At 42.8% G+C, this 23,479-nt stretch overlaps 1 protein-coding gene across 2 annotated transcripts in view; it reads left to right on the forward strand.

Moving 5' to 3' along the window:
• Window positions 1–23,170, forward strand: part of LOC132830037 (ephrin type-A receptor 7-like) — a 604,896-nt gene extending 581,726 nt beyond the window's left edge. The window contains exons 16-17 of one of the 2 annotated variants that reach the window (XM_060847499.1): window positions 14,208–14,378; window positions 22,730–23,170. In XM_060847499.1, the coding sequence (XP_060703482.1) occupies window positions 14,208–14,378; window positions 22,730–22,844 (286 nt within the window). In that variant the 3' untranslated portion in view covers window positions 22,845–23,170. The remainder of the gene's footprint in view (window positions 1–14,207; window positions 14,379–22,729) is intronic. The other variant, XM_060847500.1, reaches the window with a different exon arrangement.
• Window positions 23,171–23,479: the final 309 nt, after the last annotated feature.

A 23,479-nucleotide genomic window follows, 5' to 3' on the forward strand; every position in this document is an offset into this window, starting at 1 on the left:
CCTATAAAATGGCAGCCCCCAGACAGTTCAAAACTCGATGTGGCTATCCCAATATGTTTTCACATTATCGAAATATGCATCAAGACTGGAGCATTGTCAAATTTATTGCTTTTTTTTAAAACGAGGTAATTAACGTTTTTAAATGTCCCAACTGTTAGCTTGAACAGCTCTTATTGTTCCAGGTTTGGTGAGGTAGAAAAGAGATATTTGCAGCTCCATGCTTGGAATTCTTTGTTAATGAGTTATTGACCCATGGGGAAGTTTGCCTTGGATTTCAAAAGTAGGTTGTGACCCTTTTTAAGATAAATTTAATTCAGTCCCTCGTTCTGTCTGACCACAGTTAAATCCACAAGTGAAGTTAGGTGACTTTTAAAAGATTTTACGGTTGCATTTTAAAAGATTACAGTGTATCACAACATGCTATAATAATATAACCACTCATTTGTGTAGAATTTTGCAAGAGTTGTCAGTTTGTGTTTTGCTGTGATTAGACATGTTGCTGTTGGCATGATCCCATAAGACATTTCCCAAAATGCTCCATGAGCTGGTGATGTTATTTTACATTGACCCTGTAATTGAGCGTGTTCTTGGACAACTTACCACATTCAATCTCAAATTTGTAATAACTATCATTGCTAACAAAGTCCATTATCTAAGTAGCTTACACATCAAGAATCTGTTCCCAACATCTTCCTCTCTCGCTTTATTTTTATTTACCCTCCTGTTCTATTATTCTGTTACCTTCCTTTTTTCTCACCCTCCCCCGCCTCTAAAACTGTCTCTATCCTGTTTATTTTCATTACACCACCTCTCTTTCAGGCTCAGTTTTTCTCTCCTTAGCCTTTCTTTCCCATCTCTCTTTATTCCATTCCTTTGCCCCTACCATTCTTACTCTATCAAGACTCTATCGATCTCTATCTTCCCCTACTCTCTTTCCTTCCACTCGCTGTACACTCTTACCTTGCCCTTTCCAGATCTGCTTGTTTTCCTCACTCTATCTTATTTCTCCTCTCTCCCTACCCATACTCCCTCTTCTTCCCCTCTCTCTCCATTCTTGCCCTTCTCTCTCCTCGTTTCCCCTCTCCGTTCACAGAGATTTGGGTAAGCCCATTCAAGAAAAGCTGAAGTTAACATGCTGATATAGCCAGCAATTAAAAAAGACCTTTATTGCAAGGGGATTATTATTATTATTTAGTTATCACAAATCCCAAAACCAAGTGTTAGCCTCCTCATTTGCTGAGTTTAAATTGACTGCTCTGTAGAATTAACACTTCTTGGTAACAGACAGGAATAACTGTTGGCAGGTGGATAAGGACTTTGTACTGAGGACCCAATGCTACAGGTTGGCTGTCCTGAATCTGTTTAGCAAGGAGCACTCTCACAGTCTGCCATCTTTCAGGTAGAGCTTGTCAGCAGGAACCTGGTTCTCATTCCTAAATCCAAAGGCTGACTGCTGCTGGGTCTTGTTCAAAAAGCTTGCTCCAAATGGGGTAAAGAGAAGGAAGGTGGGCAGTAGGTGGATTGAATGGATTGTGAGAAATTAGGGTCCCCTTTAATACTGTATGCTTTTACTACATCCCTGTGTAGCATGAGACCTCTTTTAACTGAATTATGGTAGTAACCCACTTTCTATTGTATAAACAAAAGGTTTACCGGGCGCAACGATGCCATATTATGAATGCAATGGTTCTGAAAATAAGAAGGTTTTGTCCTGAGAGGGAAAGATGGTGGTGGGCAAGGGAACAATGGTCATCTGATGTCATGAGTAATTGTCCCAAAGTCATTGATCAAAAGGATTCAGACAATTGGACAAATGTGAGGTGATGCATTTTGGAAAGTCTAGTACAGGTGGAAATTATACAGTGAATGGCACAACCCTTAGGAGTATAGATATGCAGAGGGATCTGGGTGTGCAGCTCCACTGATTACTGAAGGTGACTGTGTAGGTGGGTAAGTAGTAAAAAAGACCTATGGCATGCTTGCCTTCATTGGGAGGGATATTGACTTCATTGGGAAGGATAGACAAGTTATACTGCAGCTTTATAGAACTTTAGTTAAGCCACACTTGGAATATTGCATATGGTTCTGGTCATCACACTATGAGAAGGATGTGGATGCTTTGGAGAGGGTACAGAAAAGGTTTACCAGGACGTTGCCAGGTATAGGAGATTTTAGCTATGAAATAAGGTTGGATAACTTGGATTTGTTTTCATTGGAATGCAGGAGGTTGTGGGGCGACCTGACAGAAGTTTATAGATTGCGAATGGCAAGGATAGAGTAGAAAGTATGAGGCTTTTTCCCAGGGTGGAGGTGTCAACGACGAGGGGTTACAGGTTCAAGCTGCTTGTGGGGAAGTTAAAAAGAGATGTGTGAGGCAGGTTTTTCATACAAAGGGTGGGGAGTATCTGGAATGTGCTACCAGAGGAGGTAGTGGAAGCAGACACAATAGCATTTAGGAAGCACCTGGCCAAATACATGGATAGGAAGGGAACAGAGGGATACAGATCCTGTAAGTGAATTCAGTTTTAGGATGTAAGGGCAAAATGTGTTTGCGCAGACTTGGAGGGCCAAAAGGACTGTTCCTGCACAACGTTGTTTCTTGTTCTTAATTGATTGACATTGAGTAAGCGACCTACCCCTAGAAACAGGTGACATTAGCAACTGTTCAGGGATAGGGGCTGATGCCCATCGAGTATCCCTCATCGAGCAATCCTCTTCAAACAGTCCTTGGATATAGCAGTCGGTATTGGGTAGTCTTCATCAGCTAGTGCTCATCGAGCTGTCTTCTCCAAGTGGAAAATGGACCAGAAAAGGAGGAGAAAGACTTGTGGAAGAGACCCCTCACACCTCGACTACAGAGCAAGATACATTGACAAATTTCACAAGGTGAAATCGTCCTACACCTGCTTGTTCTCAGCTATCCAAGAACCATCCCGAGTTGCCACAATTGTACACTTCCTTTATCTGGCTAACATCTAAATGCTTCCTTCTTAACAAACTCAATAAACCACCAGAAAATTGCTACAATTTGTTGGCTGCATATTGAAGATAGCTGTGATCAATGAGCTCATCGTGGAATGGGTCATGGAGTTGCAACACAAATGCTTTTGACCAGCTTGTGGATTTTACCACTCGACGGATGTGAGGAAAAAGTGACATTTGTGAGGGCAGAAAACCAGGGGAGAGGTGTAGAGTGGAAGGTTCCAGGTAGGAGCCACATGGTGGCACTCAGTGAAGGTCAACAAAATGTGAGTGATGATCTGTGTCAGACAGGCACACAGTATCCTGCTGTGGAGTATGACAGGGCGGATGCTGAGGTCCGGAATATCATGACAGCAGCACCCCATGTAAACCAAACAAGTTTGGTTGGTAGTTTGTTTCTGAATTGGGTCTTTATTGCAAGGAGTTTGCAGTACAAGAATAATGAAATCTAACCACAGCTGTACAGGGCCTTAGTGAGACCACATCTGGAGAGCTGTCTGCAGTTTTGAACTCCACATTTGTGAAAGTATATCTACTTGCATTTGATATGATACAGTGATGGCACACTCAAATCCTTGGATGAGGGGTTATCTTGTAATGAAAGGCTGTGTAACTTGTGTCTATACTGTATGGAATGATAAAGAGTCATTGAGTGGTTGGCATAGAAGAAGCCCTTCAGCCTGTTGAGGCTGTGCCAACCTATCTACACTAATCCCACTTACCAGCACTTGGCCCATAGCTTTGAATGTTATGACATTTCAATCACGCATCTACATAATTTTTAAAATTTATGACATTTCCTACCTCTACGACCCTCATAGGCTGTACATTCCAGATTCCCATTGAGGGTAAAAGGTTTCCTTAAATCTCCTCTGAGCCTCCTGCCCTTCATCTGAAAATTAATAGTGACACTTCATGTAAGGGGAACAGTTCCTTGCATACTGCCCATGTCCCTCATAATCTTATACACCTCAAACAGGTCCTCCCTCAGCCTTCCCTGCTCCAAAGGAAACAACCTGAGCCTGTACAGTTTCTTTTCACAAGTAAAATGCTCCACCCTAAAAGGCACCATCCTGGTGAATCTCCTCTGCACCCTCTCCAATGCAATCATACCTTGTCTTTCCTCAAGATGGCACCGGCACAATAGGTAGTGTTCTGGGATTGGAGCCTGGACTCCTGAGGGCAGTAGGCCCAGAGCCTGGTCTCCTGGTGGTGGTAGGCCCAGAGCCTGGACTCCTGGCGGAGGTAGGCCGAGAGCCTGGACTCCTGGTGCTGGTAGGCCCAGAGCCTGGACTCCTGGCGGTGGTAGGCCTAGAGCCTGGGCTCCTGGTGGTGATAGGCCTGGAGCCTAGATTCTCAGCGGTGGTAGGTTCAGAGCCTAGATACCTGGTGGTGGTAGGCATGGAGCCTGAATTCTTGGTGGCAGTGATGTGGTGACAGCAGCAGAACCGAGATCTCCTGGGGCATCAGTGTCATTATTGTTGTTCCTGGAGTGGGACTCGAGGACCGGAACACCTTGCAGAAGCCCTGAAACCATGCTTGTGATCTCAACTTGAACAGAAGATAAACTCTGAATTAAGTAATTTCTTTTTATCCATATTGTAACTCAAAATGATGCTGGATTGTGGCAACAAAACACTTGTCACTGTACCTTCAATTTATATGTGACAATAAATCATTCATTCTTTCACTCACTCACTGGAACTGCATGCAGTGCTCCAGCTGTGCCCTAACTAAAGTTTTATACACCTCCAATATAACATTGCCACACATATAATCTGTGTCACATATAATTTGTGGGCGGCACGGTAGCACCGTGGTCAGCACGGCTGCCTCACAGCGCCAGAGATCTGGGTTCAATTCCCGACTCAGGCGACAGACTGTGTGGAGTTTGCACATTCTCCCCGTGTCTGTGTGGGTTTCCTCCGGGTGCTCCGGTTTCCTCCCACAGTCCAAAGATGTGCAGGTCAGGTGAATTGGCCATGCTAAATTGCCCGTAGTGTTAGGTAAGGGGTAAATGTAGGGGTATGGGTGGGTTGCGCTTTGGCGGGTCGGTGTGGACTTGTTGGGCTGAACGGCCTGTTTCTACACTGTAAGTAATCTAATCTAATCTAAACTGTTGAAGGTAAATGTCTCATATGTCTTCTTAACTACCCTGTGAACCTTCAGGAATCTGTGGACAACCACCCCAAGATCCCTCTGCTCTTTTGATTGTTCTGCCATTCATTGAGTACTCCCTCATCTTGTTATTTCCTCCAAAACACATGACCTCACACTTTCTTGGTTTAAATTCCATCTGCCACTGATCTACCCATCTGATCAATCTATCTGAACATCCTTTAACCTAATACCATTTTTCTTACTGTTAATGACCTAGTCATCTGTAAATAATCCCCACCCGCGCACTCTCATCTATATAATCTATCTCTCTTTCTCTGTCTCTCCCTATCTGTCTGCCTGTCTCTCTCTCTCTCTCTGTCTATATCACAAACAGCTGTTTTTAACTGAGTTTAAAAGAATGAGAGCTGAAAATGTGTTGCTGGAAAAGCGCAGCAGGTCAGGCAGCATCCAAGGAGCAGGAGATTTGACATTTCGGGCATAAGCCTTTCTTATGTTCCTTGGATGCTGCCTGACCTGCTGCGCTTTTCCAGCAACACATTTTCTGCTCTGATCTCCAGCATCTGCAGACCTCACTTTCTCCTTAAAAGAATGAGAGGCAATCTCATTGAGGCGTACAAGATTCTGAAGAGGCTTGGACTGGGTCAGAGTTGAGAGGTTGTTCTGGCTGGTCAGGCAATCTAAAACCTCGGGGCATGTGTGTCCGCATCATTTCAGGCTGGGGTAAGGAGAAATAACTTCACCCATAGAGCTGTGAATCTGTGGAATGCTGTACTCCAAAGGGTTGTGGAGGCTGTATCAGTGAATGTATTTAAGGTTGAAATGGACATATTTTTGGTCTCACAGTGAACGAAGAGGTACAGGGAGTGGGCAGGAACTCAGGATCAGTCATGATCATCTTAAATGATGGAGCAGGTACAATAGGTCTACACCTTTTATTTCTTATCATGGAGAAAGTGAGGACTGCAGATGCTGGAGATCAGAGTCGAAAACTGTGGCCCTGGAAAAGCACAGCAGCTCAGGCAGCATCCGAGGAGTGATGATGAAGGGCTTTTGCCTGAAATGTCGATTCTCCTGCTCCTCGGACGTTGCCTGACCTGCTGCGCTTTTCCAGTGCCACACTTTTCAACTTATTTCTTTCTCGTCAGCCCCTCACTCCTCACTTCTGCTCATTCCTTCCCACAACCCTTCCCTTCACTTTCACTCTTCCCCCCACCACCCTCTCATCAGCTTGTTCTCTCTGTTTGCTTTCCTCTCTCTCTCTCTTTTTCTCTCCTCTTTCTCTGTACTGGTTTTGTAATTCCCCTCACCCCCACCACCCCCCAGCCAATCCTGATCCTTCTTGCCTGTCACTATCTATCTAAAGCAGTGTTGACTCTAGAGGCTTCTTTCTGACCCCCTTTAGCTTAAGCATTCAGGAGTTTTATGGAAGATTTTATTCTATACTTCTGTGGGGCAACATTCATTTTTTTGTAAACGGGGCAGAGTTATTTTCTGCTGATGTTAAATACAGGATTTAGCTTGTCACACTGATGCTGCAGGACAGGTCATTTTGGAACACTTGTGCTGACTAAACTACTTTGCACGGCTGAGCAGCAATCTGTCAGTATTGTTTTATCTCAAATATTGATGGAAGAATGTGTCGTATTCTGGCAATTGCCTCATCACTTGGAACTTCATGTGATTGCCAAAGCTTCAAAGCCTCCCGATTCCACCAGACATCATGGGAGCGTTGTTCCAACTTGCTCCTTCACCTCTTCAAAATGTGTCCAAGATGGCGGCAGAGAAGCAGTGCAGCATGAGGGCTCCTGCCCAGAATGCATCAGCTCCGTCCAGTTTTACTTTTCGATTTTTTTCCCCCCCCTTCCTTCACAACTTGATTGAGCCAACACGGGGGATAGTAAGAGAGCACGGGGAAGAGCGGGAAACCAAGCCTATCATGGAGGAGATCGAACTTTTGTGGGGAGTGCGAGCCCAGCATGGCTAAGCACTTCAGAAGGAGTGACATTGAACTTCTAACGTTATTTCTTTATTTTTCTTTTGTTTTCAGTTTTTGTTTCTCCAAAAAATGGCAGCAAAACAAGGCGCAATCACAACCAATAAACAGCAGTAAACAAAACCCCACCCACCCTCCCCACAGCACATACCTCCCCCAAAAATATAAAGAAATAAACGACAAACAACCATAATAAATAAAAACATATACAAAGCACACAACATAATAAATTAAGCCAGCAGCAAGATAACTGCATTAACAAAAGAAAAAGGACAATAATGAGGAAAGAAAATGCCACAATAAAAGATACCTCAGTCTGGAGCAGTTAAAAAGACAACACCTTTAGCATATGAAAGAAAAGGATTCCAAATTTTTGTAAATTTGTTAGAGGAGTTAAGGATAGTCTTCTCTTTTCTAGTTTAAGGAAGTATAACACATCTCTAACCCAGTGCGTATGAGTCGGCAGAATTAGGAATTTCCATTTTAACAATATCAGTCATCTGGCCAGTAGGGTAGTGAATGCTGTCATGTCTTTTTTAAAGGAAGGGAGGTTAGATAAAGTGGGTGACACCCCAAACAAAGCAGTAAAACCATTAGGAGTGAGATACCTTAGATAAGGTGTCAAAGATACAGTTCAATATCTCCTTAAAGAAGAGCAAAGCTCGAACATGTGCATATAATTTGCTGGGGTTGTTGACACTGATCACATTCAGAGACACCACCTCAAATGTTTTGGCAAGTCGAGCTTTGGTGTAGTGAGCGTGGTTTAGAATCTTACATTGAGTAAAACAATGTTTTGCACAGATAAAAAATCTGTGCACCTTTGTGAAACCTCATCCCACACATGACCCAGAATTACCTCTTCCAGATCTGTCTCCCAGTTAGAGTCATAGAGATGTACAGCATGGAAACAGACCCTTCGGTCCAGCCTGTCCATACCGATCAGATATCCCAACCCAATCTAGCCCCACCTGCCAGCACTTGGCCCATAACCCTCCAAAGCCTTCCTATTCATATACCCATCCAAATGCCTCTTAAATGTTGCAATTGTACCAGCCTCCACCACATCCTCTGACTGCTCATTCCATACATGTACCACCCTCTGCGTGAAAAAGTTGCACCTTAGGTCTCTTTTATATCCTTCCTCTCTCACCCTAAACCTATGCCATCTAGTTCTGGAGTCCGCGACTCCAGGGAAAAGCCTTTGTCTGTTTATCCTATCCATGCCCCCCATAATTTTGTAAACCTCTATAAGGTCACCCCTCAGCCTCCGACACTCCAGGGACAACAGACCCAGCCTGTTCAGCCTCTCCCTATAGCTCAAATCCCCCAACCCTGGCAACATCCTTGTAAATCTTTTCTGAACCCTTTCAAGTTTCACAACATATTTCCAATAGGAAAGAGACCAGAATTGCATGCAATATTCCAACAGTGGCCTAACCAATGTCCTGTACAGCCGCAACATGACCTCCCAACTCCTGTACACAATACTCTGACCAATAAAGGAAAGCATACCAAACACCTTCTTCACTATCCTATCTACCTGCGACTCCACTTCCAAGGAGTTTTGAACCTGCACTCCAAGGTCTCTTTGTTCAGCAACACTCCCTAGGACCTTACCATTAAGTGTATAAGTCCTGCTAAGATTTGCTTTCCCAAAATGCAGCACCTCACATTTATTTGAATTAAACTCCATCTGCCACTTCTCAGCTTTTACAGAATCAGGAGAATCTGAGCATACTTTATGGATGTTTGAATGAATAGCTGCAATAGCCCCCTTTAATAAAGGAAGCAGTTCTAGAAAGACGTCAAAATCAGAATCATTAGGAAGGGTAGAGAAAACCTGAAATAAACTATGGACAAAACTGCGAACTTGGAGGTATCTAAAGAAGAGACTTTAAGGAAGTGAAAATTATCAACTAATTGTTAAAACATGCAAAAACGCCATCAACATATAAATCTTTCACAGTTTTTATTCCTAATTTAGCCCAACCAGAAAAGGCACTGTCCACGAAAGATGGGAGAGAAATATGATTTGCCGCCAATGGCGCTTTGGTAGAAAATGACTGAAAGCCAAAGTGGAGTCTAAATTGAAACCAAATTTTAAGACAGAATAAAACAATTACATTGTTCATGTAAATAGAGGTTGAAGAAGGGCAAGGTGAATGCAATAAAGCCTTTAATGTTATTGGATGGGAGGAATTTGCCTCAATAGTCAACCAATTTGGGAGAGCATCAAGATTTCTACGTTGTACTAAGAAAGAGTTTAATGTTGAACTTATATGTATATTTCCTTATTTTTCTACTTTGTACCTAGGTACCTTTGTACCTAAAATGACACTGGGAATGGTGATATTGTAAATTTTCACTGTACTCCTTGAGTATATGTGACAATAAAAATCTCATTCTAAGTCATTTCCCCCACCATTTCTGCATGTATCTGTTACATTAGGATTTGAATGTTACAACTTGATCAGAATCTCTGCCATTGGAACTTTCCCATGAATCCAGTTCAGTTCACCCATCATCACACATTCTGTGATTCTCTGGTCCCTAGGTATCACAAACATGTCAGATGTGCCAGCAGTGTGGATCGTAAACTATGCAATTGATTTGGTTTTTAGATAAATTGCAGGTACAAAAATTAAAAATAGAAATGGGTAAAGTATGTGTAATAAGGTTAGAATTGGTTCCATTCAGTTTCTTGCTTGAGGATATCTCTTCCTGAGGTAACTTGGAGGTGCCAGTGTTGGACTGAGATGGACAAGGTTAAAAATCACATACTAGGTTATAATCCAACAGGTTTCTTTGGAAGCACTAGCTTTCAGAGCACCGCTCTTTCATCAGGTGGTTGTGGAGGTTAAGATCATGCTCACAGAATTTATAGCCAAGGGAGTCCGCTGTTTTGGAGATATGACACAGTAAATAATCTTGGATTAAAACTTTCATCTTTTATAATGGGATATGCTGGTTTCTGTTCTTTGATATGTAAATGCCAGAACTACTTTTAAATTACATTCTGAAGATAGCTCAGCTCTTTAAGCAATAGGTGTGAAATCTATCTGTGTCCCAGTGCTATGTCAGACTGACAAACCCTCTGTATGGTTTTTCAGAGTTTTATATGGATTCATTCGGTCTTTGAGCAAAATAAAATGTAACTCTGCAAAAACAACTTCACCCCATAAACTTATAAACAGAATGAGTATGCATGTGAGTGTGTGGATGTGCATGTGATAGAGTGTTTGTATATACATATAGGTGTGTGTGCATAAACTTGGTTAAGTGCGTGTGAGAGTGTGATGGAGTATGTGTGTTGGTGTGAGTGCGGAGAGGGTGTGTGTGTGTATCAGATTAGATTAGATTCCCTACAGTGTGGAAACAGGCCCTTTGGCCCAACAAGTCCACACCGACCCTCTGAAGAGGAACCCACTCCACTCTGACTAATGCACCTAACACTATGGACAATTTAGCATGGCCAACCTAACCTGCACATCATTGGATTATGGGAGGAAACCGGAGCACCCGGAGGAAACCCACGCAGACACAGGGAGAATGTGCAAACTCCACACAGACAGTTGCCCAAGGATGGAATCGACTCTGGTGCTGTGAGGCAGCAGTGCTAACCACTGAGCCACTGTGCTGCCCGTATGGAAACAGGCCCTTCAGCCCAGCAAGTTCACACCGACCGTCCGAAGAGTAACTCGTCCAGACCCATTTCCCTTGACTAATGCACCTAACACCATGGGCAATTTAGCACAGCCAATTCACCTAACTTGCACATCTTTGGATTGTGGGAGGAAACCGGAGCACCCGAAGGAAACCCACGCAGACACAGTGTAGTGGTATCACCTGTAATGTGACTTGAATCCAAGGCCTCTGCATTGTTGCCTGCCCCGAAGAAGGGGGATGGTTACCTGAAGGTCCAAGGCCGAAAATCCCAGCTCACTGAAGTGTTCCCTGACTGGGAGGGTACACTCCTGCCTGGTGATTGTTGTGAAGTGTCCAATTGTCCATTGTTGTAGCATCTGCTCAGTCTCGCCGATGTACCAAATCTCGAATCCTTGCCTGCAGTGTATGAGATAGACCACATTGGCCAAGTCACATGAGTGGGTGGTGTCCCCACGTGTAATGGCGTTACCCGTGTCGAAACTCTGACACATCTTGCAGCAGCTGCTGTGGCAGGGTTGTACGGTGGTGTTGTCCTGGAGACTGAGCTGTTTGCTACGAATCATGATCTACTTCAGGTGAGGTGTGGAGGCACGGATAAGGTCTTGGCGAGGTGCTCATCCTCATTGAAAAAGTGTTGTAGGCTGTAAAGACATGGTGTAGTCATTCAGCTCCTGCGAAGTCCTGGACAACAAAGGGTACCCTGTCTGTTGCAGCCTTTGTCAGTCTACTGAGGAGGTCTTTCCGGTTTCATGCTGTGGCACATTGGAACTGGCAGTCGATGAGTTGACCATCATACCCCATTCTTATGAGGGCACCCTTGAGCACTTCCAAGTGCCCATCGTGTTCCTCCTTATCTGAACAGGTCCTATGTATGCGGAGGTATTGTCCATTATAGAAGATGAAAGTTCTAATCTAACATTGTTTACTGTGTCTTCATGACACTGGACTCCTTTGCCTATACATTCTGCAAGCATAATCTTCACCTCCATAACCAGCTGTTGAAGGAGCGGCGCTCCAAAAGCTAGTACTTCCACATAAACCTGTTGGACTACAATCTGGTGTTGTGTGATTTTTAACCTGTTTCTGAGTTGAATGGGTTGAAAGCTTGAAATCTGTAAGTCTAATCTAAAAAAAAACAGCTGTGATGGTTTCTGTCGTCAAGTAGGTTTTCTGTGGACAGAGCAGAACAAGTTCTGGGAGGGACGGAAGGTTTTATTATTTCGATTAGATTAGATTAGATTAGATTACTTACAGTGTGGAAACAGGCCCTTCGGCCCAATAAGTCCACACCGACCCGCCAAAGCGTAACCCACCCATACCCCTACATTTACCCCTTACTTAACACTACGGGCAATATAGCATGGCCAATTCATTTAAGCTTTATGAAACTGGAGATTGTGTCCCTTAGTATCTAGGCTCACACAACAATCCTTCATTTGCTTTTATCTGCTCTCCCACTGTCTCCTATCTCATCAGAACCCTTCTTTGAAAATGGCTTATAGATTTATTCAGATCCAAACCAAAGGTGGCTGCCATGTGACTTTGAAATTGTGCTTCCACATTTGGTTTTGGAAAGCTAGGAAAAAGACTATCCACACCCACAGGAAAGCTATGTTCAATTTATTTCAGTTTCCTCCTTGTGGAACTGTGCAGTGAATTTCAAAAGTCTTCAGTCTGCGTGTGTCTGTCTATAATCAACTCAAAGCTTTTTTAGGAGCTTGAAAAAATTGTACTTTTAAAAGTTCAGTTGGCTTCTGACACCATTTCTCAAGGCTCCTTGTACTCATAGTATTTTACACATTGTATAATATCATAATTATCCAATTTATGTCACTAAAAGTGCCACACCATCATTGTTACGTGCCGGGCCAGACCATGGGTATCCTTTAGAGTCCATAGAGTCATGGAGGTTTAGAGCATGGAAACAGACCCTTCAGCCCAACCTGACCATGTTGTCCAGTTTTCACAATCTACTTCCATTTTCCTGCGTTTGATCCTTATCCTTCCACATCTATCCCATTCATGTACTTGTCCAAATGTTTCTTAAATGACAAAATTGTACTTGCTTTCACCATTATCTCTGGCAGCCTGTTCCAGACACTCACCACCCTTTGTGTGAAAAATTTGCCCCACTGGACCCTTTTGTATCTTTCCCCTCCCACCTTAAACCTCTGCCCTCTAATTTTAGATTCTCCTACTATGAGGAAAAGCTGTTGACTATCTGCCTTATATTTGCTTCTCATGATTTTATAGACAGCTATAAGGTCACCCCTCAGCCTCTTCTGCTCCAAGGAAGAAACTTCCAGTCTATCCAGCCTCTCCTTATAACTCAAATCTTCTCGTCCAGGTAGCATCCTAGTAAATCTTTTCTGTACACTTTCTAGCTTATTAATATCCTTTCTTTAATAGAGTGACTAGAACTGCACGCAGCCCTCCAAATGTGGCCCCACTAATATCTTGTACAGATGCAAAAAGATGTCCTAAATCCTATACTCGGTGCTCTGACTGATGAAAGCGAGCATGCTGAAAGTTTTCTTCACCACCCTGTCTACCTGTGACTCCACTTTCAATGAGCTATGAACCTGTCAGCTGTGGTTTGCATTAATTCAGTGGACTTGGTATCTATCTTGCTTTCTAGACACTGTTTCCTTGTAGACCAAGTGATTCCAAGGTGAGGTATTTCCAGTCAGATTTCTGAGACATCGAGTGCTTAACACACACCTCCCCCCACCCCATACAGGCATTTGGTCTTAAGCCTTGCGTTATTGACTTTACCAGTCTGAGGGCTTTACCCAACCTGAAGTGTCAAGAGCTCACAATACTATAGTGCAGCATTGACCTATGACCTATGTAAATAACTGTTGGATCAGTTCAATGATCAGAATTTTCTGTTGTTTTTCAAAACTTCAGAGGTGTTTTATGTGAGAAAACACTGTGGTAGTCAAGAAGGTATGTGCCTTTCCTGATAATGAGCTGCAAAAGGTCTACACTCTGCACTGTGGGATGCAGAAGTGGAGATGCAACCTTTCACATTTACAGATTCAAAGTGTCCCTTCAGAAATCAAACTGTGCAGTCCTCAGCTGAGCAACCAGTGTCCTGAAGGAATAAATAAATGTAAAGTTGCCATAGTCTTACCAGACCTTCAGGCTGCTCTGTCAGAGAGATGACTAATCAGCTGAAGATTACCACATCCCAGGCAAGGGGAGAGGTAGAGAAGGAGGGCCCTCATGGTAATGTCACTTGGTGCTGAGAATTGAACCCACAATGTTAGTATCACTAATCAGCTATCCAGCCAACTGAGCTAACTTACCTCCATCCTGAAAAGACACAGACAGCAAAAATGAAATGCCCCCTGTGTGCTATTCAGTTAACTTTCAACGACTCTGCCTCTTTTATGAGCTGGAACCACTATGATCTCTCTCCTCTGAATTTGTTTTTTAGCAGCAGACCTCAGAACCTGCACATCCCCCTCGTGGACCAAACGTTCCCAGCATTCCCATGCTTTGACTCAGTGGGCGAGTGGTTGGATGCCATTGAGATGGGCAGATACAAGGACAATTTCACTGCTGCTGGATACTGCTACCTGGAGTCAGTCGCGAGAATGACAGTTCAGTAAGTGATCTTTCAATTAGACAAATAATCATTAGTCTGTGTTTTTCTTTATTCTGGATCAGTGGTGCTGGAAGAGCACAGCAGTTCAGGCAGCGAAATCGATGTTTCGGGCAAAAGCCCTTCATCAAGAATACATGGAAGTGAGATTAGCACACTCTACAACTGCCTGGAGAATATTCTGTGTTAGGTCTGGGAAAATCTCTAACAATGCATGTAGACTCCCACTGGCAAACAGTGTGACTGTTGTACTCTGGAGCAGTGAAATTTGGCACGTGCCTGTAACATTGTTGGCCTGGTTCCATGGTTTAGGGATGTGTTAAATGTTATTCACAACGTGCAATAGCCTTAAACCAAACAAGAATTCCCTTCCCTCCTGTCTATGAATTTCAAGCTTACTAAACTGATGTTATTACAGAGTGACCATTGTGTGACCATTGTGTTGTCTCAGGTCAGAAAGTATCAGAAACTCTATTCCAGTGGTCTGCCTTCACCCAAAATGAGCTGTGTGCCCTTTACATTACCGGTGAGATTTTCACATCCTTCATTAGTCTGCTTTGTTCATGTGGGATATGGGCCAAGTGCTGGCAAATGGGACTAGATTAGGTGAGAATATCTGGTCGGCATGGATGAGTAGGACCGAAGGGTCCATTTCTTTGCTGTATATCTCAATGACAGCTCCCTAGAAAACGATTTCTAAATACCCAATGGCAATGGTAACCTCATCTCCCCACTGCTGCATCTCAGATAATTGTATCCGTTCCCGACAAAGTACCTGTGCTCTAAGACTTGAGATGAAAACATTGGAATATTAACAGGATGTTGCCGGGACTGGAGGGTTTGAGTTATAAGGTAGGGCTGGATAAGCTGGGACACTTTTCATTGGAGCGTAGGAAGTTGAAGGGTAATCTTAGAGTAGTTTATAAAATCATGAGGGGCAGAGATAATAGCAAAGATCGTTTCCCAGGGGTGGGGAGTTCAAAACTCGAGGGCAGAGGTTTAAGGTGAGAAGAGAAAGATTTAAAAGGGACCTGAGGGGCAACTCTTTCACACAGAAGGTGATTTATATGTAGAATGAAGTGGTAAATGGAGATACATTTACAAAATTTAAAAGACATTTGGGCAGGTACATGAATAGGAAAAGATTAGAGGGATGTGGGCCAAACACTGGCAAGTGGGACTAGGAAAGTTTGGGGAATGTGGTCAACATGGACAAGTTGTTCGTTTGTTTCAGTGCTGTATGACTCTAGAAAAGCATTTTTGGGCAAAACTTTTCCAACAACAGAGAAAGATCCCAAGATGTTTCACAGAGACGGAAGAAGAGCAGAATGTGACGGAATGAAAAATGGTTTAAATGGGGTGAGGGCAAAGAGAGGTAGCTTTTAAAAAGCCTGTTCTATGGAGGCAGTGGGTTTCCAAGGTGTCCCCCATTATGTGAGATCACATGACTGAACTAAGGCATTGGCTTCACTGTTTAGGCTGTGTGACAGTATCAGAAACTGTAGGAAAAGGAATGGATAAAGAAAGTTGATGGGATTTTACAGGATTAGGGAAGGATGGTGACCATGGAATAATTTTTAAAAATATGTCACTGCCAAATTTACAGAGTTGAGGGATCAAAAGCCAGAAGTCCACAAATTTCTGATAGTTTATTTAACAAAATTGATTCTGGAAATGTATTTAAAATGGCAAAAATACAGTTCAGAAAATCTTAATCATGAATCAGCAGCGTTATCAGAAAAATGAATCCAACAATCAGGATATCTAAATTGTAATGAAGACTGCATTTGACTACTACAAATTTCAGTCTGGTTTTAAACGTCTTTTATGGCATCACTGAGGTATGTTTGATTATCTTAATAGATAATGTTTTGCAGCATTAGAATTGACAAATGTTGCAAAAGGTTTTTTGCAGGTAAAATAGCTTGTGAATATGTTGTGATCACTGGAAGTTCCAATATTATGTGCTTGGAACTGCCGTGTGCCTCTGTAAAAGTTGTCTGAATGAAATAGGTTGGTAGAGCATAATGCTGGAAAAAGCACAGCAGGTCAGGCAGCATTCAAGGAGCAAGTCGACAGAAGAAGGGTTATGCCTGAAACGTCGACTCTCTTGCTCCTCAGATGCTGCCTGACCTGCTGCGCCTTTTTCCAGTGCCACACTTTAGTAACTCAGGCTCTTCAGCATCTGTAGTCCTCACTTTCTCCTGAATGAAACCAGTAAATTATTAGTTCAGATTTGTCTTATCCCAGTGTTTTACTTGTTCTCTCGGGTTGTCGTGATGAACTTGGAATTGGTTCATTTTTAACAGCTCTAGTCCTTTTTCCATCTTCTCTTCACCATTGTGGTGGTGATAAATTTTAGAAAAATCAGTTTTAGATTGACAAAATAACTGATTGATAAGGCCATCATGTAGTAGATGGCCCAGCATGTTAATACACAAGTAAGTCCCTGGTTAAAACCAATATCATTGGCATATTTACAGTCATAAGATCGCTTAATTCATAAAATGCTTATTTAAACATGCTCATTCGATAGTCACTTCCTGAGATACGGGATAGGCTGCAGGCTGGTTACCTTCAATGCCCATACCAACATTGAACGTACAATGCCATTGGTTAGATACTGTAATCTAAAATAGACAGGCAGGAGGCTGGAAGAACACCGCAAATTGGAGGAACAACACCTCATCTTCTGCTTTGGCACCCAACAGCCCGGAGGACTCAACATTGAGTTCTCCAATTTCAAATAACCTCCCTTTCCATCCCCCGACTCCCTTCTCACCCCCTCCCCCTTCCACTGCTCCCTGCTCTCAATTGGATTCATTCCTCCCATTGACCAACCAGGGCATACCCTCTACCTGTCCTCACCTATCCCCACCTCCCACCCTGCTCTTGCCTCCCCTTTATCTGCAGCTCCCCCCACACCCACCCCTAGTCCTGAAGAAGGGTTACACCTGAAACATCAACTTCGCCACCTCCTGATGCTGCCCAGCGTAGGGCCTATTGGGCAGCTGTGTTTAGTCAAAAAGTAGAAGGAATTATGGTCCATGTTGATTTGAACTATTTGATCCGACACATTGGCGGATACTGCAGGCAATCCCTGCAGTATGAGATCGCAAGGAGGCCAAAGAGCTGATCTAGCCTGCCAGTGATGATCAGGTTGGCTACACCCAACTGGTAGCCTGGTACCCATAGTCATAGTTGGGCTTGTATGCCAGACCCTTTTGGCATAAATGACAGGAATGGGCAGGATGTCTGTCATGCTGGATGAACCAGGGAATATATACGAATGGAGCTTCCAAAGCAGCCTCCAGTATCAATGTTAGCTCGTCAACCATAACACACTTCACCACCTCCAGGGGCAGGTGAACCATCAACTTGCCTCTATCTCTATCTTTCTGGATTTATGAATTACATATTTTAAGAATATGTTATTATTGTTTGTTTATTTAATGACATGAATAACGACATTTGAACTGCCATACATAGTTATGATGTTCTTTGCACTTTTTAATTTGCACTTTGTTTTAATCATCTTTCTCATCGCGGATTAGGTCTGCCTCTTCGATTCTGCTGGAACCTTAGAAAGGTGTCAGTTTTATGTAGTTTCCAAATGAATAAGCAAATGGTATTAAAGACTGCTAGAAGGTGAAGAGATCACCTCACTTACACTTTCTCATGAATATTTGTTGTTATTTGGAACAAAATTATAGAGTGGTTACAGTTTAGATGGAGGCCATTCAGCCATTGTGCCTGTTCTTGCTCCCTGCAATTCAGGTAATGACATTTACTCGCCCTCTCCATAGCTCTACAATTTCTTTCTCTTCATTTGCTTATCCAATTCCCTTTGGAAATGATCAAAATAACCTCCAGCTTTTCAGGCATCTGCAGATTTTGAAATTCTGGGCCATTAATCTATAGACAGGAATTAAGAATGCAAGAAAAGATGTTTAAATGCAGGTCTGTCTGAGTTAACTCATCCAAGCAATCTCTGATAGGTAGAGAGAAAATTCACGTAATTTCGAGCACCCAACCTCTCTCAAATGCAATGATTCAGTTTTGCTATGGCAGTCTTTTTGCAAAGCCTTCTCATATTTTTGTTCAGTATTTGAGTCAGATTTCTAGTGTCTTCCATGCTTGTTTTGCTGATATACTACCAGCCTCAATTTTAAAAAAAATCTCTTGGTATTTTAATTGACTGGAGGATATTGAAGATTCTGTATGTAAAAAGGGAACTGCAGGACCTGAAGCATCTATTATAGATTAAAACTGATCTCTGGTTTCCCTAGGTGCTGTGCCTGTCAGCGGCAGAGCGAATCAAACATTATATGACTAATTGAGGACACTAGGGCAGCACCCAGTGTACGGGACAGCCCCAAACTGAAGCTTTAATCATCAGCAAGAGCTCCTTTCTCAAATATATGTTTGATTGCTGTCTTCCAGAAGCCACTAAATCAAAATAATGGTTCTTGAAAACAGCTTATGCAGGCTGACACTTTTGAATGACAGGAAATATGTGAGGCAAAAGCTTATCTTTGTCCAAAGCCTCATCCCACAAGTTAACAAATGTTTAGAAGTAGCAAAATGTCAGACCAAATGTACAGCAGTGGGTCAGTGATAAACCTCAGGCCACTGAGTTCAACTGGTCTATGTTTATGCCACGTTCCTCCCACCCCTCTTTATCTCATCCTATCAACATATCCTTCTATTCTTTTCTCCCTCCTGTATTTATTCAGAGTCATAGAGATGTACAGCACGGAAACAGATCCCTTAGTCCAACTCATCCATGTGGACTAGATATCCCAACCTAATCTAATCCCACTTGCCAGCACCCAGCCCATATCCCTCTAAACCCTTCCAATTCTTATACCCATCCAGATGCCTTTTAAATGTTGCAATTGTACCAGCCTCCACCACTTCCTCTGGCAGCTCATTCCATACACACACCACACTCTGTGTGAAAAAGTTTCCCTTAGGTCCCTTTTATATCTTTCCCCTCTCACCCTAAACCTATGCTCTCTAGTTCTGGATTCCCCCACCCCAAGGAAAATACTTTGTCTATTTATCCTATTCATGCCCCACATGATTTTATAAACCTCTATAAGGTCACCCCTGATCCTCCGACGATCCAGGGAAAATAGCCCCAGCCAGTTCAGCCTCTCCCTATAGCTCAAATCCTCCAACCCTAGCAACATCCTTGTAAATCTTTTCTGAATCCTTTGAAGTTTCAAAAATCCTTCTGATAGGAAGGGGACCAGAATTGCATGCAATATTCCAACAGTGGCCTAACCAATGTCCTGTACAGCTGCAACATGACCTCCCAACACCTATACACAGCGCTCTAACCAATAAAGGAAAGCATACCAAACATCGCCTTCACTATCCTATCTAACTGCAACTCTACTTTCAAGAAGCTATGAACCTGCACTCCAAGGTCTCTTTGTTCAGCAACACACACTAGGACCATGCCATTAAGTGTATAAGTCTTGCTAAGATTTGCTTTCCCAAAATGAAGCACCTCACATTTATCTATATTAAACTCCATCTGCCACTTCTCAGCCCATTGGCCCATCTGGTCCAGATCCCGTTGTAATCTGAGGTAACCTTCTTCACTGCCCACTACACCTTCAATTTTGATGTCATCTGCAAACCTACTAACTATGCCTCCTATGTTCATTTCCAAATCATTTATGTAAATGACAAAAAGTAGAGGACCCAGCACCAATCTTTGTGGCACTCCACTGGTCACAGGCCTCCAGTCTGAAAAACAACCCTACACCACCACCCTCTGTCTTCTATCTTTGAGCCAGTTCTGTATCCAAATGGCTAGTTCTCCTTGTATTCCATGAGATCTAACCTTGCTAACTAGTCTCCCATGGGGAACCTTGTCGACCGTCTGACTGGAGTCCATATAGATCACATCTACCATTCTGCCCTCCTCAAGCTTCTTTGTTACGTTTTTTAAAAACTCAAAGCAAGTTTGTGAGACATGATTTCCCACGCATAAAGCCATGTTAACTATCCCTAATTGATCCTTGCCTTTCTAAATACGTGTAAATTCTGTCCCTTAGGGTTCCCTCCAACAGCTTGCCCACCACTGACGTCAGGCTCACTGGTCTATAGTTCCCTGGCTTGTCCTTACTACCTTTCTTAAATAATGTTGGATTCTCCTTAACATGTCCATCTTTTGTACTCCATTTGCAAGCAAAATGCATATTCTCATCACTCTCTAAATGAAAGCATTTATCCTGAATTCTCTGTTGTATCCATGACTGATTCATGATCAAAGGTGTATTGTCTTTAGTCTTGGTCTTCCCATAAGTGTAAATGCCTATCGAAAGACGAGAATGTACCCAAAGCACAGTAGCACCCAAATGGCCTTAGGCAGGCTGGAGAGCGAATATGTCCAAACTCAGCTGGTTACCCCCGTAATTCTCCATGCACATTTACCTCCTACCCATTTTCCTCACTGAGCCTTCAAGGGCCCTAACTTTCAGGGGCCTGACTCTGATTAATAAAATGCTTTGATCAAATATCACTGCTGGTCACCAAACAAACCAAAACCACAAAGAGTACCATTGCACCCAGAGAAAACTGTAGGCTTTCCTCAGAAATTCCCTTGATTATATGTGTAAACTCTTCCCTTCACTACAAATGACCATAATCAGTAAAGTCACCTCTGTAGTTTAATTCTAACCCAAAGAGTTCTTTGACAAAGACACCACTCTCTCCCTCACATTAATTTGATCATTCATTTCTTTAAAAAAATTGTTCATGTAAGGCCAGCAGTACTGGCTATTTATTGCTCAGGGGGCAGTTAAGAGTCAACTACATTGCTGTGAGTCCGGAGGCACATGTAAGCCAGACTAGGTAAGGATGGCAGATTTTCTTACCTAAAACCAGATAGGTTTATCACAATTGATAATGGTTACATGGTCACCATTAGTCTAGGTTTTTATTCCAGATATTTTTCTTGAATTCAAATTTCACCCATGTTCTCAGCATATTAGCCAAGGGTTCTAGATTACCAGCCCAGTGAGATTAACAGTATGCCACCAGCTACCCTGTTGCGTGGCACTCAGACAATTGGCATCAAGTCCACTATTGGGTCCAACAGCCATTTCTCCAGACTTTCAGTCAATGACACTGTAGTGGACATTCAGGGAAATCCCAAAAGATCATTCAACCACACTCTGTTTTCAATATGATGCTGATGGCATTTGGCCAAGGGATGGTCTATATGAAGGTCTCTTTGGTCCACTATATTCCTAGCATTCGACACTTGTTCTTTTAACTTGTTCTTGAGAAAACTGTATGGCCACCCCAAACACTAGCCTGAATTTCATAGACTGAAGACATTAAAGGGAACATATTTAATCTTTTTTGTGTGATTCATTTTTCTCCACCGCGCCTGCTGTCTTTCTCGCCCTCATTCATGCATTCATTCATGATCAAGTCAGCTCACATCAACTGTGAAACCACATTTTGATGTCCTTCTAATTTTTATGAATATGAAAATGATTCCTCCAACAGCTTAGTCACCAAAGGGGGCTGCTTAATGACTACTGATCGAAAGAGACCAGCCAGTAGTAAGGTGGATGTTGAATTAATTTGTCAGATAGTTTTAGATTTTCTTTCAATGCATTGATCCTTGGACAATGGAGTGGAAAAAGAATCCAGGGTTCTTAGACATGATTAAACCTGGATGTAAAATGACTTGTTTGCCTCAGATAAGGACAAGCCTTGATTCAATGTTCAATAATCTACAGAGTGCACATTTAGGTTTGCACATTTAGTGGCCAGGTCTGGTGGTCTTTGATAAGATACCGCAACCTGAGCCTTTAGGTAAAGAGATAAATCAGAGGAAAGCATTTTTGAAACAATAATCAGAACTTGTGAAAAATATAAAGGAATTGCAGCACAGGCTTGTTGCAGGCATAAATAGGAGTGTGCAATCACTGGTATGTAATACTTCTCAGCCTATGTGACCTTGATGAGACACATCAGCCTCCCCCAACCTCATCGTCTGGGTTGCTCCATCCATCTCAATTGAAGCCGTCACCCACAGAGCAGCCTTTAACCAGCAGCCTTTCAGGGTGTGATGTGAGTCTGTCCTGATCATTTCAGTTTTGGTCATTTGTGAGAGATTTTAATAAAAAGTTGTGGCAGGTAATTTAATGGATGAAGTGCCACTAGAAACGGGAACCTGTACAAGCTGATTATGTCAGTATGATTATTATACTTAGCTGTGCTTTTCATTCAATCACCAGCTCTGCCTCCATTCTCAGCTACTGTCTTGACGATGAATAGCAGCAGACTGCAGACACTGAATTCTCTATGATTTTCTTTCACAGGGATGTAATGAGCCTGGGGATTACATGTGTTGAACACCAGAAACAAATCCTGAGCAGCATTCAGACTCTACGAGCACAGGTTATACAAATGCATGGACGAGGTGTTCAGGTTTGACAGCGGCATCCACCTAGGTCTTCTCTGCAAGCTGCAGTCTTGACAAATTGCTAACATGAACTGCTCTTCGGAAAGCAGTGTGTTTACAAGATGATGCCAGTGTGTGGGATGGCCAGGGATGAGGACCCAAGACCCAGACTTTATATTTTTTAATAAAATGATTCCAGCAGGGGTATCTTAGAATGGGTTGCTCAGGCAACCGGCTCCATGGCATTCCTGTAAAACAGATGGAGGAGGAAAAGACCAAGAGACAAACAGCAGTGTGTCGAGTTCCCTTTTCTATATTGACTGTTTTCATTTGATGGTTGTGTTTCGGTAAGCAGTGTTCACTCTGATAAATGAGGAACTGGTACAGCCACTCTGTGTCACCAGACTGTGAACTTAAACGTCAACTTGGACATGAAAACTTCTCTTTTAATATTCGGTTGGAGTACTTTGAATATTCAGGATTGTGTGTTCAAATGCCATCTATGAAAACATCTTTAGTCATATAACTCAAGTGCCCAAATTCTTTAAAGCCTGTGAGTTGTGTGTGTTTGAAATGTAAACTTCTGGCCAAGTATTTTTGTGTTGTGTTGGCAGTACGGGATCTCCAAGAATGAAATGTCCAAAAACTGACCTGCTCAGCAAGTGCC

Source organism: Hemiscyllium ocellatum, chromosome 30 (assembly GCF_020745735.1).
Source record: "Hemiscyllium ocellatum isolate sHemOce1 chromosome 30, sHemOce1.pat.X.cur, whole genome shotgun sequence".
NCBI classification, from domain to species: Eukaryota; Metazoa; Chordata; class Chondrichthyes; order Orectolobiformes; family Hemiscylliidae; genus Hemiscyllium; species Hemiscyllium ocellatum.